General features: G+C 42.5%; 1 protein-coding gene across 1 annotated transcript; it reads right to left on the bottom strand.

Moving 5' to 3' along the window:
• Positions 1-232: 232 nt before the first annotated feature.
• LOC124805615 (vegetative cell wall protein gp1-like) lies at positions 233-8739 on the bottom strand. Its single transcript, XM_047266182.1, has 2 exons — positions 8451-8739; positions 233-408 (listed from the first exon to the last, which is right to left on the bottom strand). Exons 1-2 carry the CDS (start codon positions 8737-8739, stop codon positions 233-235), a joined length of 465 nt encoding a protein of 154 aa, XP_047122138.1.
• Between the last annotated feature and the right edge of the window lie 8032 nt (positions 8740-16771).

The raw sequence follows: 16771 nt of genomic DNA, 5'->3' as shown, positions 1-16771 counted from the left end.
ATGTTCCCTTTCCACAGAATCAGTTAAGAAATCCTATAGTGCCACAGTAAGACGTGTGCACATGCGACGTTTTGTGCGAGAACCGTGTACACTTTCCATCGCTGTCGAGCCTCGGAGAAAGAAAAATTACTGTAAGGAGTGTAAAACGACAAGAAGAAAGAGCAGAGAGATACTCGGCTAAATTCCAGCGTATACGGAGGACTGAGAGTCTGGAGCCGCTGCTTGCCATTCATTAAAAGAATGGCGGCCGCGGGGGCGGCGGGGGCGGCGGGGCGGCGGGGGCGGCGGGGCTGGTGGTGGGGGCGGGTGAGGGCGGCTCATAAGCGCGACGCCGCGCGGCGGGGCAAACAGTGCCATTAATGCGTGTAATTACCAGGGGTGCGCCTCCCCCTGCGGCGGCGACGTCGGCTAACAAACTTAACAGTTTTAAGAAAATCCACCCGCGCCGCCCCCGCCGGAACCGAGCTGCTCCTCGCCTCGTCGCGTGCTACAAGCACCACCCTCAGGCTGCCACACCCTACCCGGGGCACAGAGAGAGGTGGCGGCGGCGGTGGGGTTGGTGGTGGTGGCTGTTGGGGGGGGGGGATTCCCCGGGGAACCACAGCCACTTCTCGACAACACTGCAATAACCCCTTCGACAAAAGGTGGGTCTCTGCCGCGTGTAGAGGCGCAGGGGAAGAAAAACGACGGCGAGGGTTTCTTCTAGAAAGAAAAGACATGGCGTACAGGACTGAAAACGTGGTGGGAGGCGAATGAGGCAGGCCTGTAAGAGAGGAGCAGAAAAAGATCGATCTCTTGTCAGTAGCAAATGTGTACGGATGAGGCAAATTATTGCGAAGGATCAGTAGTATTTAGAACACCTGTTTGAAGCACAGACAAAATCTGTAGCCAGTTCAAAATTAGTTAAGGACTGACACCTTGGCATGAACACATGAAGAGACGGAAAGAAGTTGCCATGGATCGCAAGGCACCCAAGTGTGTTCTTATTCTTCCTTAAACTGGATAAAACAAGTAAATTATACACTGTACAAAACATGCAACTGGCATCGATGTGTCCTGAAAGTGCTGTGCGATGTCTTCAATTCAGTTTATTTGTAGCAACAAATTATCGAGACATTATACTGACATCCCCATTACTTGCTGGAGAAATACGTCTATAGTAGAAGCAGGCGAACATTCAGATTTGACAGACTCTGAAATATGGAAAGATATTGATCACACAGTTCTGTATTAAACGTTGCCTGTTTCAAAATATCATCATCTCACAGAAGCTGCGGGATAAAGTGTACAAAAGAATTGACGTTAACAGGTATGTACATACTAACGTAAGTACGAATATTAGGGACCGATACACAGAATTTTCAGTTAACATCATACACACCTTTAAATCGAATATTAGTATAAGGCTCAAGAAAGCGAGAACATAGTCTAAATATAATACAGATCTCTTGTCATATAGACATACTGCCTTTGTCTATTCGAAGAGAATCAATGCCAGACTGACCGTGACGATCTCAGAAGTATATGAAGGCCGGTAGCTCGTGATGGTTGGAAACTCATTCTTTCACAAGTTACATTACAATTTATTTTTTGATTTAGATTGCTCTTATGTTTGCATTGTAACTACACTCGTTAATGGTTGCAAATTATGTTGTATGATTATTGAGTAACGAATATTTCTCTTACGTCATTCACAATGATACATTCCGATGCGCATTTCGGCTGTGTAAATTTTAGCTAATGTCAATATGAATTTCTTCTCTATGTAAGAACCATAAAGGTATCTTCGTCAGGTGGTCAACGATGTTCTGATAGGTAGTTTGTCTCTGTGTATGGTTTCTTCGTGAAGTTACTCTTTGATTTCATTTCTATGATCAGTGCTAACACCACCTACCGGCCTTCGTTTAGTTGTTTGATATCTGAATCGCCACCAGCTCTCTTCTGACAGACAACGGCACCGTCAAGTATGTCTATGTGAGACGAGGTCTGTATTATATTCAATCTATTTGCTCAAACTTTTACTAAAGGTTGATTTAAACGTAAGTGTGATGTTCACTGAAAATTCTGTGTACGGATCATTAATATGCGTACTTATTTAGGAATGTATATTTTGCCATACCATAGTTAATATCTTTGCACATTTTAAAAATGTGTGTGAATTCCTATGGGACCAAACAGCTGAGGTTATCTGTCCCTAGACTTACACACTGCTTAAACTAACTTATGCTAAGAACAACACACACCGTTGCCCAAGGGAGAACTCAAACCACAGGCGGGAGGGGCCGCGTAATCCGTGACATTGCGCCTCAAACCGCACGGCCACTCCGCGCAGCTTGTACACTTTACCGCACAGCTTCTATCTGATGATGAAATTTTGAAACGGGTAAAGCTTAATGAGGACTTGTACGATCAAGACCTTTCCATATTTCAAAGTAACGTCAGATAGTTAACAAAAATATGTTTTCTCGTCATAAAATATATTTTAGTTAGCAAATTTTCAACATACGGAAAACTTTTTGTTGTTGAAGGTGGGTGAACATATTATGCCAACCCAATCTTGAAAATACATCATACTTTCGTTTGCTATGAATAGGAATTCAGTCAGAGCTTTCTAAAATGAGATAATTTCTGATAAATATGTCACACAACTGTCTGCTCACGAGTAAAGAAACAAATTGCTTGATTTATAGGTATCCTGTTATTAAGTCTTCTAATCCATCTAAGTATTTCTAACATTACCAAAAATAATATTTATGTCTGTTTATTGTGGTAAGAAAACTTACCTTAAATAGTCCAGCCGGTACTGAGAAACACGAAAACAGCGATACGTCAGGGGTGCAGCAATTGTGCTGCAAACAGTGATATTTATTTCATGTGATAGAGGCTGTATTCCTAAGATGAACATTCTTTGCTGATAATGCCATACTTATTAAAAAGTCAAAACTAGCCAAACGAAGGATGTCGATCTCTTCCACTCAGAACGTTCGAGAAACTTTCCTCTGACATTGTTCGTACCACACAAAAACAAAGATAGCAAGAATTACCACAATAGTTCCTGCAACCTAATAACGAACACAAAGTCATAGGACGCAAAGAGCGATCACACCGGACGGCAAGCAGCATGAAAATGAATTAGAGTGTCAACTGGATGTATTGTGACGGTAAGATAAGGGCTTTGCAGCCGTGGGTGGTTTTTACGGCTAAAGGTCCTGTAGCATTGATGGAATATGAGTCGTACCACCTTCGTGGGCTCCCCTCGACTGCTTTCGTTGTAACTGCTAATCCTAAGGTAATTTTTAACACACTAAATACGAGTTGTTCATGTTGTGTTCTAATGACCTTGCAGTCAGTTTAATAGTTCTTTTTCAGTTTCAACATTTTATTGTTACAGGACCAGCACCCTTTTTACTATTCATGAAGCGTTTATTAACAAAACTGTCCGTTGTAGAACATACGTTTAGCGACTAGTTTCGAACCAACTGGTTAATTCTCAAGCCTGGCCTATGGCACTGAAAGCTCCTGATCTTAATAACAAACATCAAAATGGCAATACATGTTTTACAAAATGTTCCCAGATAACTGTCAGAATCAATATGTGCCTACTTACCAAGTCAGAAACAGTTTTAATAGCAACAGACATTTTGCCGATGACGCAGTTGTCTATAATCAAGTTCCGTCTGAAAAAGCTGCACACGTATTAAGTTAGCTTTTTATAATCTTTGAAAATGATATAAACACTAGTAACTTTCTTTAAATGTAAGGAAGAGTAATACTGTACACTTGAAAAAACGCACAGCCACAATCAAATAATCACATAATTCACACAACAGTAATTTGTGCTGATATGAAACGAAATGGTTACACAGGTTCAATCATAGATACACTAGAATTCATTGGTAGGGTACTAGCGAAATGCAATCAGTCTACATAGGAAATTGCTTACAAAACACTCGCGCGACCCACCTTAGAATATTGCTTAGTTGAATGGGACCCTAACGAATAGGATTAACAGGAGATGCTGAACTTATATAGAGAAAGTCAGCACAAACTCACAGGTTTTACTGACTCATGGGAGAGCGTCACGGAGATGCTGAAAACAGTGAACTAATAGTCACTGTAAGACGGATGCATACTACACCGTTAAACCCTGCCGGCCTGAGTGGCCGTGCGGTTCTAGGCGCTACAGTCTGGAACCGGGCGCCCGCTACGGTCGCAGGTTCGAATCCTGCCTCGGTATGAGATAAAGAATACAAGATCAGAGTAATTACAGAGCTTACAGAGGCGTTTAAGTAATCTTTTTATTGTGCTCCATTTGTGAATGGAATAGGAAGAGCCCTAATATTGTTACGTTAGGAAAAACCCTCTGCCATGATTTTCACAGTGGTTTTGCAAATTATAGATATATAGATAGTTCACAAGTTTCCTATAGACGTGCTGACGTATCTTGACCGATACATGGAACCGTACTGCCCATTCGCGCTACCGCCGAAGAGCACAAGCTGGAGGGTTCACGCAGCGAACAGGTTAGTCACGGTGGTCCACAGATGTTGCGTTTCTTTTAGATTCTTATGAAAGGCGCCGCAGCCGGGGCCGCAATAGGTGCACCACACCCGAACTCAGGTTCCTGGGAGGCCGATGTTTCAGCACACGATCCATCATCAAGCGAATAATTAATCTGTACTCAAAGGTACTATATTACTAATTTCATTTTGTATATAAGCAGGGACAACAGATATATATTATGTGAGTGACAGGCTTATAAACACTTGTGACTCATAGGTTTAATCACCCGGTTTTGAAGTTATTGCAAAACAAAGTAACAAGTTTATCCTTAATCAGAACTGAAAACACGACTGTCATACTGAAATTAGTAAAACGACCAAGGATTTTGTGAATAGTAAAGCTCGGGAAGTGGATTTCTGTAAAAAATTTAAGTGTTTCTAAAATTAAATAATTAATTGTGTATTTCAATGTTGTACCCGTTATAACGCAGAAGCTACAAAATATGCTGTTCTTAAAACTGCAAACAAAAGTATTTTTTTTAAAAAAAATACTTGACCTGGTTTAGATAATAATCTTAACTTCAACATCAACTGAGATCGCTTAGGTATTGCTTGCACCGTGACAACAGATAGGCTAAGGCCATCGCTGATAGTTATTGAATTATTTAATAATTTTTATTGGCATTAATGGAAAAAATAGTTTATCATTAAGTGCACCTCATTTAACTTCACGGTGTTTAATTTTTGTTGAACCCCATGCCACAAGCAATAAAAAGTACCTTTACCTAAACAAATAGATGCATTGATTTTGTCGTTCACATCACAGGTAAGACAGTTCTGTTTATTGGCCAATTCACAATATGAAAAGTTGGTTAGTCAAAAAAGATCTTCTTCACATGGCAAGAATCTCCTTAGTATACGGAACTCGTCTTGGTACATGATACGATATAAATGCCGTAGTAGATACAGACAATAAGGCTACAGCTGACAGAAACAGGTGAGTACCATAGTCTCTTCAATACCATGGTTATGTCGTACGACAGATTCATAGTTTCTGTGAGATCATCAAACAGAATATTCTGGAAATTTGCTCATACACATTCAATGACTTCCTCATTTGTTTTAGTTATTTCCTATCCACGCTACGTGGCTCCGTTAGAATGTTATGCTGCTTCCCAGCCCGCAATACAGAGGAGTGTGTACAGAGATTCTTTAGAACATGTATGTCTGATACACACTACTGTTCAGAAAAATTTCTATACCCCGAAGGAATAGGTTAGATCACCCCAAAGTCAGAGGATGTGTACGAAAGTGGAAATATAACGTGAGATAAAGATTGGAGAGAAATGACACACTCTTACGCCCAGCAGCACCCTTTTTTGTGTGCCTGTAGTATTATGTCTCCCTCAGTCGGGGCAGGGTCGTCAAATAGAGCGGAAACATGTAGGCAAATGCCGGTATGCCTCGACGTAAAAGCGAGTGATTTCAGCATGTGAGTTCAAACCGGGTAGAATGGTTCATCTCTGGAAAACGGACTTGTCATACCGTGACACTGCGGCTCGCGCAGGGCACACTGCTATGACAGTGATGCATGTGTGTAAATAGTGGATTAAGGTGGGCTGCACACAGCAGTAACTGGGTGGTAGCAGACCACCGTAGTTTGGGTTGAATGCCATCTTGATTACATGGCTGTAACAGGCATAATCTACATCCACAGTGTTTACTCAACGATGGAGTAAGGCAGCCAGCCGTTGTGGACGAGCGGTTCTATGAGCTTCAGTCTGGAACCGCGCTGCTGCTACGGTCGCAGGTTCTAATCCTGCCTCGGGCATGGATGTGTGTGATGTCCTTAGGTTAGTTAGGTTTAAGTAGTTCTAAGTTCTTTGGAACTGATGACCTCAGATGTTAAGTCCCATAGTGCTTAGTCTGGTACCGCGCGCCGCGGAATTTGAATCCCCGCAAGATGTCATGGACGTCGAAGACCCATAGAGGTCTCTGCAGCGGCCAATAGTGGCGTCCCCGATAGAGTACTTAAGCGCCTGCCTGTCGCTGAGCCTGCCAATCTAACCTTGCGTACGCCTCAGGACATTTCGCCTCGCATTAGACAGCGTATTTACTTTCGTGTTTTCTTTACGAGTGGACATGGTTGTCTTGTTTGGTTTTCTTGACTCCGTTGTCCGTTCTTGTTGTTGTCGTAAGGTCCTTCGTTGGTCGTGTCAGTCCTCTCCCGTTGTGTTGTTGTTCGCGGGCCGCTCCGTGGGTCCCGCCGCATTTCCGTCACTTCAACCCCACGACTGTTCCGGTCACCGTTACAACATTTAGAGCAATTTGAACAATTTTTGGAGCAATGCAGTGGATAAAGACGTGCCTGCATCACGGTTCGACTCCATCTGCTGACTGAGCTGGTGGGATGTATACCACTGTGTCAGTTCCCACTGACTAGAAACCGCCAAATCCTCCGACTGCATTGGGCACATAAACCCATCACTGGCATTCAGAATGTTAAATATAGTGTTTTTGGTTGAGTACTTCCTCAACCTGTCCTTCAGTAATGGCTGTGTACGTGTTAGATGCCACCATGGTGAAAGTAATCAGGTAGACTGCATTGTCATACGGTATAGTGGGCAAGCACGTAGGTGGGACTGACGAATGACATCGAAAAAGTACAAAGAAGGGCAGCTCGTTTTGTATTATCGCGAAATAGGGGAGATAGTATCACAGACATAATAGGTGAATTGGAGTGGCAATCATTAAAACAAGGCGTTTTTCGTTGCGAGAACATTCTGTTAGCACTCACCTACATAGGGAGAAATTATCATCACGATAAAATAAGAGAAATCAGGGCTCGCACAGAAAAATTTAAGTGCTCGTTTTTTCCCGCGTGCCGTTCGAGATTGGAATGGTAGAGAGACAGCATGAAGGTGGTTCATTGAGCCCTCTGCCAGGCACTTTATTGTGAATAGCAGAGTAATCACGTAGATATAGAAATGGTTTTGGGGGGGGGGGGACAGTTGACAGTAATATAGGAGCTGACCTAAGTATTGAGGGCAATATGAACAGCAACCACTACATCAAAGGCCGTACAGTCCAGCATTGGAATACTAATAAGGCAAAGTCGTCATGAAAAGTGAGGCAATCTTCTCACCGCTACAAGTGGTTGAGGATACCCGTTCGGCAAAAATATGTCTTGCTGCGTGAAGAAGTCTGTAAGTACCTGCTGCACATTCTCGTCCTGCTGGAATTATCGACTTTTTAACGTCTTTTTTACGGGAGGCATGATAATCGCATGGGCAGAGATCGGGTCTGTGGGTGGGGTCCTCAAGTGTCTTCCACTTGAGTTGGCCGACCTTCTGCATTACGCCATTCGCGATATGAGGATGTACGTTATCACGAAGCAACAGCACCCCGTGCTGCACAGGACTACAATGGTGGTTTTCGGCAAACATGGTGCTCCACATACATTCATCATCCTCTGTTGTATGTCTGCCGCTGTTTGGCCTTCGATCGCCCAGAAAAGAATTTTAGCACGTTGCTCTTGTTTGGAATCATTTGGTAAGAACAGCGAGTTTACCTTCCTATATTTACTGGGCGTACGACGGAAAGAAACGAATCCCTTCTCCACATGTCGGTGTTTATATACCCGCAGCGGCGTCGCGCTAAGTTGCATATACACTGTAGCAGTGCTCTTAAATGGAAACTTTTTGATCATCCCTCGTGTTATGAAACATTCGTACGACCAATGCGCATTTTGCACTTGTATTTTCTGCGGTGTGTGTGTGTGTGTGTGTGTGTGTGTGTGTGTGTGTGTGTGTGTGTGTGTGGTGGAGAAGTTAGAGCAGCATGCGCTCTTCTTGCGCATCTGCGCTCCTTCACCCCTGCAAACAGCCCTCCACGTCCATGCCGGGCAGGGTTCGCCACTCCGGTCCCAGGCGGGGTGGTAAAATATACCACGACGTCCCGGCGCGTAGCTAGGTGCAATAACGCACGCAGAGCAGGAGGGTAGCTGCAAGCGCAGCAACTTTCGCCGGGCTGAGCAGAGCTCCGGGAGGAACTTGACGTCGGGGCAGGGGGCGTTCACTGCCGACTCGGGGGCAGGAGCAGGGGCTGAAATATAATCGCTCGCCGCCCCATACCCCCGCACCCCTTTTACCACAGATGGCCACACGTTTCGACGCAGTCCGCTGGCACGAGAGGCGGAGGCAGCACGAGTTTCTCCCGCTGGGCGCGCCGTGCGCATTGCGCGCAATGGATGGCGGCCCAGAATGAGATTGCGGCTTGAAATACTGTCTTTAATATGAAATGCCCCGACCCTTCTCCCGATGCCGACTCTGGCTATCAGCTGGGCTCTATACGCAGCTCGTACAGTCGTAGTCTTTTTAACTCCTCGGAGTAGTTGAAGAAATGAATTACTGTCCGATCCTCGCTGTGTAAGGAGGAAAAACTTAAAATGAAGAGTCTACATACGTGAAAAGTGATTGCGGGAATTGCACTACGCTTACGAAGAAATAAGGAGTATCAAAATTTATTTAGAGCAGAATTATAATGCATATAAAATTTATAAATGAAACAGTCTAGCTGAAAACTTCCCCCAAGGTAACGCTGTGATTGAATGAGGAATGGAAACGTATGTCACGCTTTCGACAATTTCAGCAAAATGTTCACAGGAATTAGGGAGACTGATCAACATTCTGTTCATGAAGAAATTCTGAAGAGGTGACTCGCTAGTTAAAGTAGAATGAACACGGAAAGATAAGCTGTGTTCCACATCATTTGTAGTTTATAAAGTCTGAAAGGTGGCTACACTGAGTCACAGCGCCAGAGACTGCGCCAAAGATTATTATTCCGCCGCCTCCACTGGTGCAGTAGTAGTTCAGAGGATGTCGAGGGCGGTTGTTGTTCTGTTGGGCGAGAGAGTGGATGCTGTTCGGTTGGTGTAATGTATAGATGGAAGAAGTTGCAATTGTCAGAGTGTATTTGAGAAAGGAGATGGGCTTCTGATTTATGATGCTGGTGTAATGGAAAATTTTCGTCAATATATAATGAGGTGAAAAGGTATTACAGTTTGCTTTAATGACAATGCCTCTTGCTCACAGGTACAGTCAACAAGGCATCTGGCTCGTATTCATTTATTAGACTTGTAATTCTGGTTTCTATGTGCAGTTATAGTATTTCTGGTTTTTCAATTAGTTAATTGTAAATGGTGTTTAAAATATTTGCCGTATTGAGAAAGAACCGAGCCAGATACATGTACGTTGAGTCACACTACCACACACAGAACAGTTACACTTGTGCTTTGTTGTTTCGTAGCTTTTATAGTTGCAGGGGACTTAATTAATCAATTGCGTTAATGGGAATTCCTTGTCTTTCTTTATTTTTATTTTATGCAGTCAGATCGCGTGCTAATACTAGTCAGGGCCAACCGGTTACGAGACTTCGTAACCGGTCACACAGCTACTAAAATTATTGCATTTATTCATTAATATTTCTAATTAAGCCTCCATGCAAGTCTTACTTAAATATTTTCGAAAGCAGAGCTAACAACTGCCGTGTGTTTTTCAAATTTAGTGTACGTATGTGTTTTTTTAAACTTAGTGTATTGTAACAAAGAAATTGTTATAATTTTATTTAAAATTACTCTCTAATTATTTCATTTCATTGCATTATAATTCCTAATTACGAGTGAAACTACGAAAAAATAGATATTAAATCCCAATTCGTAAAGAAGGAGATATTGATGATTACATTATGACTAAACACTTTGCAAGACGCATCAGATACGATATACGCAATGGTTCAAATGGCTCTGAGCACTATGAGACTTAACATCTGAGGTAATCAGTCCCCTAGAACTTAGAACTACTTAAACCTAACTAACCTAAGGACATCACACACATCCATGCCCGGGGAAGGATCCGAACCTGCGACCGTAGCGGTCGCGTGGTTCCAGACTGTAGCGCCTAGAACCGCTCGGCCACATCGGCAGGCGATATACGCAATCTTCTGTACAGATACAAACATTCTTGGCAGCATCATGAACTTTCGACTTGTCGCTTGCGATGCACAAGTACGTTAGACTACCTCAGGGAATCTCAGAGTAGCGAGCATGGAGGGAATGGACAGGGACTGCAGACAGGTGGCGCTCGGTGGGAATGTGGGTCAGCAGTGAGGCGTACCGAGATAGACAGCACAGTTGCGATAACACGGTCCCGCACCTGCTTGGTTCAAAAATGGGTCTGAGCACTATGGGGCTTAGCTTCTGAGGTCATCAGTCCCCTAGAACTTAGAACTACCTAAACCTAACTAACCTAAGGAACCTAAGGCCATCACACACATCCATGCCCGAGGCAGGATTCGAACCTGCGACAGTAGCGGTCACGCGGTACCAGACTGAAGCGCCTAGAACCGCTCGGCCACTTCGGCCGGCGCACCTGCCTAGTAAGCAGATCCTGGGTTGGAAACTCAGCCCGGTACATATTTTCACTCGTTGCCGCTGATCCTGCGAAATGTCCCGATGCAGCCGACATCAGTAATCCCTTCCCTTTTCATTCCTTTCCTCCTCCCCCCCCCCCCTCCCAACCTCCACCCTCCACATTCAGCTTGTGTGTAATGTATCACATCTGCGTATTACGCGTGGTATCTGTTCTTTCGGACATGTCCGAGGGAACAGACACCACGCATTCATTTTACTCACATCCTGTTGTGTTTGTTACTGAGTGGAGCGTACAAGAAATGGAGTGCTATTCTTGGGAGGAAAGGGCAGACATGCACTGTGCTAACGGGGTGGCGTATGGAAATGCTCAAGCTGGCCAACGTTCGTACATTTGCCGTGTACCGAACCATCGAGTACCACATCCACGCACATTTACTGCCATCCACAGGTCCCTGCGTGAGACAGGTTCGCTTGAGGTAAGTTTTCCACTGGTACGTTCTCGTAATGGCACACGTGCATTTAAGGCCTATTTAGAAACTCGGTGAATTCATTTTGTGTTGCGGGTGGAAGACCTGACGGACGCGGTCATCAGTGCACAGTGCACACACCAGGGCTTGAAGAGGAGGCTGTAACACTGCTGGAAAACACACCTTCAGCAAGCTCCCGGCGTGTTGCACGGGAAATGAGTGTAAGCTATTCCACAATTTGGCGATTATGGCATGAATATGGTTTCACCCCTGCTGCCTTTTTGAAGGTTCACACCCCTAACCCAGACGATTTTTTCACGTCGAATTGAATTCTCCCCGGTTGTTTTGCAAAGGTGTGCCATTCAACCGGGCTTTCTGAACCGTGTACTTTTTTTACGGATGAAGCATCTTTTACACGACATGGTATGTTCTGCAGCCTCAATTAACGTGTGTGGTCAGGGGAAAAGCCACACGCCACCTTTGTACGTGGTCACTAAGCATTTGGGCCGGCTTTGTAGGCGATAATCCGGTCAGTCCATGTATGTTCCCCCGGCGACTGAACGCAGACGGATTCTTAATCTCTTTTCGAGAAACTCTGCTAGATTTGTTGGAACATGTTCCACTCACCTTGCGACAGTAGACGTGGTACCAAGACGGTGGTGCATCTGCGCACTTCGCACATGGAGTTCGAATGCATTTGGATGAACCCTTTGGTGAGAACTGGATACGGCGCGGCGAGCCAGTGGCATGGCCTACACGATCTTCTGACCTGACACTCATTGATTTTTCCTTCCGTGCCCAATTAAAATCTGTTGTCTATGTAACGCCCATTGAGACCGATGAAAAGCTGATAGTGCGCATTATGGCAGCCTCCGGTGCAATTTCCACTTTGCCAGGATAGTTTGAAAGAGGGCGACATTTACTCCAGTTACTCCAGCATCATTGCAGAGTACGCGTTCGAGCAGGGGGGCGTAATTTTGAGGACTTTTTGTAACTGTTTTTAGATAAAGGTTATAAAACTGCACCCCGACACTCTGTTACCTCGATGACACAAATACATTCAGAACGTTGCCCTGCAGCCTTGCTGCCACGACTGTTCGGATAGCAGGTTGTTTGTCTACCCTCTTGGCGACGGTTCTAGGCGCTTCAGCCCGGAACTGTGCTGCTGCTGCTACTGTCGCATGTTCGAATCCTGCCTCGGGCAGGTTACTTAGGTTTAAGTAGATCTAAGTCTAGGGGACTGATGACCTCAGATGTTAAGTCCCATAGTGCTTAGAACCATATGAAGAATTTTTTTTTTTTGGCGACGCTGTTCAACGACACCTAGGGCCGTACGCTAAGGGATGCGTATATGGATTCCCATGTATAGTATGCTTGTTATGACTCGCTCTACCAGCCATCTAATTTTCTATATTGCTTTCAGACACACCTTGTATTTGTGGATATAATGTAAGTCGTGCCCAATACGGTGTTCAAAGCAAAATTTAATTAGTGATTGCTGCACTTAATCACAGCTTTGCTTTTGCCTGAGAGTACCGAATTTCTGTCCCTGGACCTTTGTTGAAAGATAGTCTGTTATAAGTTTCTTGCCTTTAATTTCCATTTAATGAAACTTTGAGTTAAAAAAGTCTCGAAATTAAAGATTTAATAGTCTTCAATATTCGATTCCGTCTACATTACTAAACTTTATTCGCAATTAAAGAGGCTGTGCTTTATTTCAGTAATTAAGTGAAACTGGATTAAATTTTCATATTACCTGTAAATCCGGTAAATTTAATAACACATTTCAGAGGGGAGATGTATCTTATACGTACCGAAATGACCGAAGTCCTAAATTAAGTTATCATGGTGGTGCGGAACTCGAGGTTGGACGGAGAAAGTACTCACCTTAATGCTGGTGCTTAATCAACGGCTAACGTGCAATAGAGGCAGGTCCTTCCATTTTATGTGCTTTGCACTTTATTTTTTACGGCCTGCTACTAATATTCGATGTGCGTGGAGGATAGTTCTATAGACAGATTTATTTTAGAGATTCTCAGTTAATACTATAGATTGTAGAGAATGACTAAGGATACTGTTTACGGCCAACTTTCAGTTTCCAGAACTGATAAACACCGCACAAGAAACCACTAGGCATGTATTTTAACCGAAATCATAAAAAGCACAATAGCACATCTAGATGGATTTTAATGGAACTGTCCCCAACCGCGAGGCCTATACGTGTTAATGGGAGAATATTTTTGTACACAACAATGGCATTAGTAGCTGCAGTGCAAACGATACTAATGTATATTACGTGATCCCAAATTCGGAACAAAAGAAATTGTTTTATATATATTTGAATCTAAACCAATGAATTTTTTCCTTGCTTTTGCTCCTTGCAAGCATACAGTTATAAGATTGCATAGAACTTGTACTACTAGTACGTCCCTGCTGCTGGCAAGATTTTTGCAAAGACTTATTTCCTCTCGTCGATTCTTTCTCCTTTGTAATGTACTCGTTCAGTTTTTCAACATCCTTATTTTTACACCGGGCTTCGAACACTGCTAGGGTCTTCTTTTCCGGTTTCCCCACTGTTTACATAATGTTATTCTCCTGAAGTTTCTTCATTTATTGTATTCCTCTTTTGTTGCAAATAATGGTTTGTAGTTGAATATAACGTTCTTCGACAAAGGCGATACACTTCATACTATTCCTTGTTACATCGTAACCTAGCTTCTTAAACAAAGTAGTTTCACTTATTCCCTGACACGAACCCCAGTTTCTATCTCTAGCGAATCGCTGTTTACTTTTTTATTACTCTTCCCTGTTTTAGTGTCAGCTTAGATTCTCGTGAATCCACATTTACACCTGAGTTTTCTGCCTGTTCCGTTCAAAACTCCCATGCCCTTACTTGGTGTAACGATACCTACGCTATCCGTGAACCTAATCAGTGTTACCTGATCCTTTTGAAAGTATATATTGCGTTCCAGAAACTTTATATTACTACCTTCATCGTATGCTTCAATGTACAACGTAAGCCATAATTCTACCGTACATACGCCTTTTGTCTTTCACGATTTTCCTCTTTTGTTACTTCTGCTTCATTTAGTAGCAATTGTTGATTACTTCACCCTTTGTAGCTTGTATGCATTTTTTCATGATTTCTACCCTTTATTACAGATTACATTGTATTTTCTGTACATTAGCAGTTACTGAGGAAGTCTGCTACAGACTGGAGAAATGTAGAAAATCAACGGTAGCTACACGTATTAGAAACACATACTACATTTTGAAAGATAGAAGTCAATCTGAAAATAATCATCCATAATACAAAAAACACAGTTGATGCGCCATTAAGAATACTGTGTTTAAAAACTCAGGATTCCTTAATAGCCTTAAGCCAGATTTAATTTAACAGACTTAAGACGCGCCATTGCGACACAGATGACAGACTTACTATTCGTGTTGCGAATATCGTTGTGAAAGAAGTAATGTTTCTTTTACCTAAAACCGTGTTGTGGAATGAAATACATGCAAGCAAGTATTATTTCTGTAGCGCATGTTACACAAAATTATCGGTAGTGTACCAGAAGAAAATACAATGCTAATAAAGCTGTGGAATGAAGAATCGTAAGTGAACAACTGAGACGTCAAAGTGGTAACAAAGCAATAGTTCACCATATCCGCTGATGCAAAACTATCTGCAATCATCCAACACAGGCTGTGTTGTCCCACTCAACAGACGAGATACATTCAGCTGACTTCTACATCAAAATAATAACAGCAGATACAACTGGACATCGACTTCCAAATGCATCATCGTCAGCAGAAAAGTACACAAATTATAGCGGTTGTATTTCTGTCCAAAGAATTGTAAAATTTCCACAACGGCTATTGTTTACACGTATTTACTTTACTGAGACTCACACAACTGGTCAATTTCGGCCTTACATGCTATTTTCAGGTGCTGTAAGAGTCAACATGTCGTAATATTATTCGGTTATTTAACAGCGGGCTTAGCAGTTCTCAGACCGAGCATATACGTGCAAGCATCAACTTTAAAAACATAATTTTTACTAAATGTAGCAACAGTCATTCTCGAAAATTTTACCATGCAGTAGGTCATTGTATATGCTTGAGAGCGAGCCAGTAGTTTCGATAATGACTGTTACTGCTTTCAGGAAACAGTCTATTTTTAAAGTATACGCTTGCACATTATGTGTTCGCTCTCAGAACTCCTATGTCCACTGTTAAATACAGGAGTAATATTGCAAAATATTGGCACCTATAGCACTTGACAATGACACGTAATGTCGAAATTGGACATTTGTGCGAGTTTTAGTAAAGCGAATAAGTGTAAGTAACAGCAGAGATGGAAATTTTCCAATGTCTTTCAAAAAATATATGGCTGTGTTACCCTATATGAAGAAAATTATTGAATATTTCTGAATTTAGATTAATTAAAAGATTTTGTCGTTAAGCAACATATTGGGTATTACAGCTGTAAGTGCAGATACTTTTATTGGCGACTGAGGACAGTGTACTGAGCAACGTTACATCAGTATTTACTTCGTTCGCACATTAATAATAATAGTCATTACGAGTAGAATGTTTATAGCTTGGTTAGTATGTTCAAGTACATGTGGCACAAGCAAGCCACTGGTGTTTATTTTTCCTGGACAGCAGGTCAGGTACTGAAGTGTGTACATACTGACATGCGTAGTCCACCTCATGGCATAGTCATGACCATGCAGAAAACATCAGGTAGTAAATTATGTGATGTGTTTTCGAGAATACTGTTAGATACAGAGAAAAAGACGGTTAACAGTTTCAAGTGGGTACATATTAAGGTACCAATTATCACCAGAACTATACCTCTACCCTAACACACGGTATATGAAGAAAGAGTCGAGTAATTGTGTACAATGGGTAACAGCCTGTGTCCAATATTTGAAGCTTGTGCTAAACATGATCACATTTTAAATGCTACCGTCTTCTGATTTCTGTAAGAAATAAACGGGAATAAGGAGACAGGTGCCATTGGAGCTTTGGTATGCGAGAATGTGGGGCAAATAAAACAGACAAGTTTTTTATTATTTCCAGTAGACAGAAATAAAGTAAACTTCCAGCTTACTTAATTACATTTATCCAACTAAATTGTTAAACCCTATAATTCACAGCATCATTGCATTATTTTGCTTTCTACATATAATAGTTTAACATGCAGAATATGCTCATGGTAGTATGTAACATCGGGCAGGAGTAATGGTTTACTGTAAGACAGCAGGTGCATACAACTGTGAAATAGAAACTGAGAGAAATAAGTATTTACTTTGTTTGCAGACTAATAATTAAATCTGTTAAAGGTAGTATATTTTTAGGTTGGTCAG

The sequence above is a fragment of the Schistocerca piceifrons genome, chromosome 7, assembly GCF_021461385.2.
Source record: "Schistocerca piceifrons isolate TAMUIC-IGC-003096 chromosome 7, iqSchPice1.1, whole genome shotgun sequence".
Lineage (NCBI taxonomy): Eukaryota > Metazoa > Arthropoda > Insecta > Orthoptera > Acrididae > Schistocerca > Schistocerca piceifrons.
The sequence above is the reverse complement of the archived record's forward strand: the minus strand, read 5'-3'. Positions and strand labels throughout refer to the sequence as shown.

Coding starts and splice junctions, on each gene's coding strand:
- LOC124805615 (XM_047266182.1), bottom strand. CDS start 8,739: ATGCGCACGGCGCGCCCAGCGGGAGAAACTCGTGCTGCCTCCGCCTCT. Junction 409..8,450: donor CTACGCGCCGGGACGTCGTG/GTATATTTTACC, acceptor TAAGTTTGTTAG/CCGACGTCGCCGCCGCAGGG.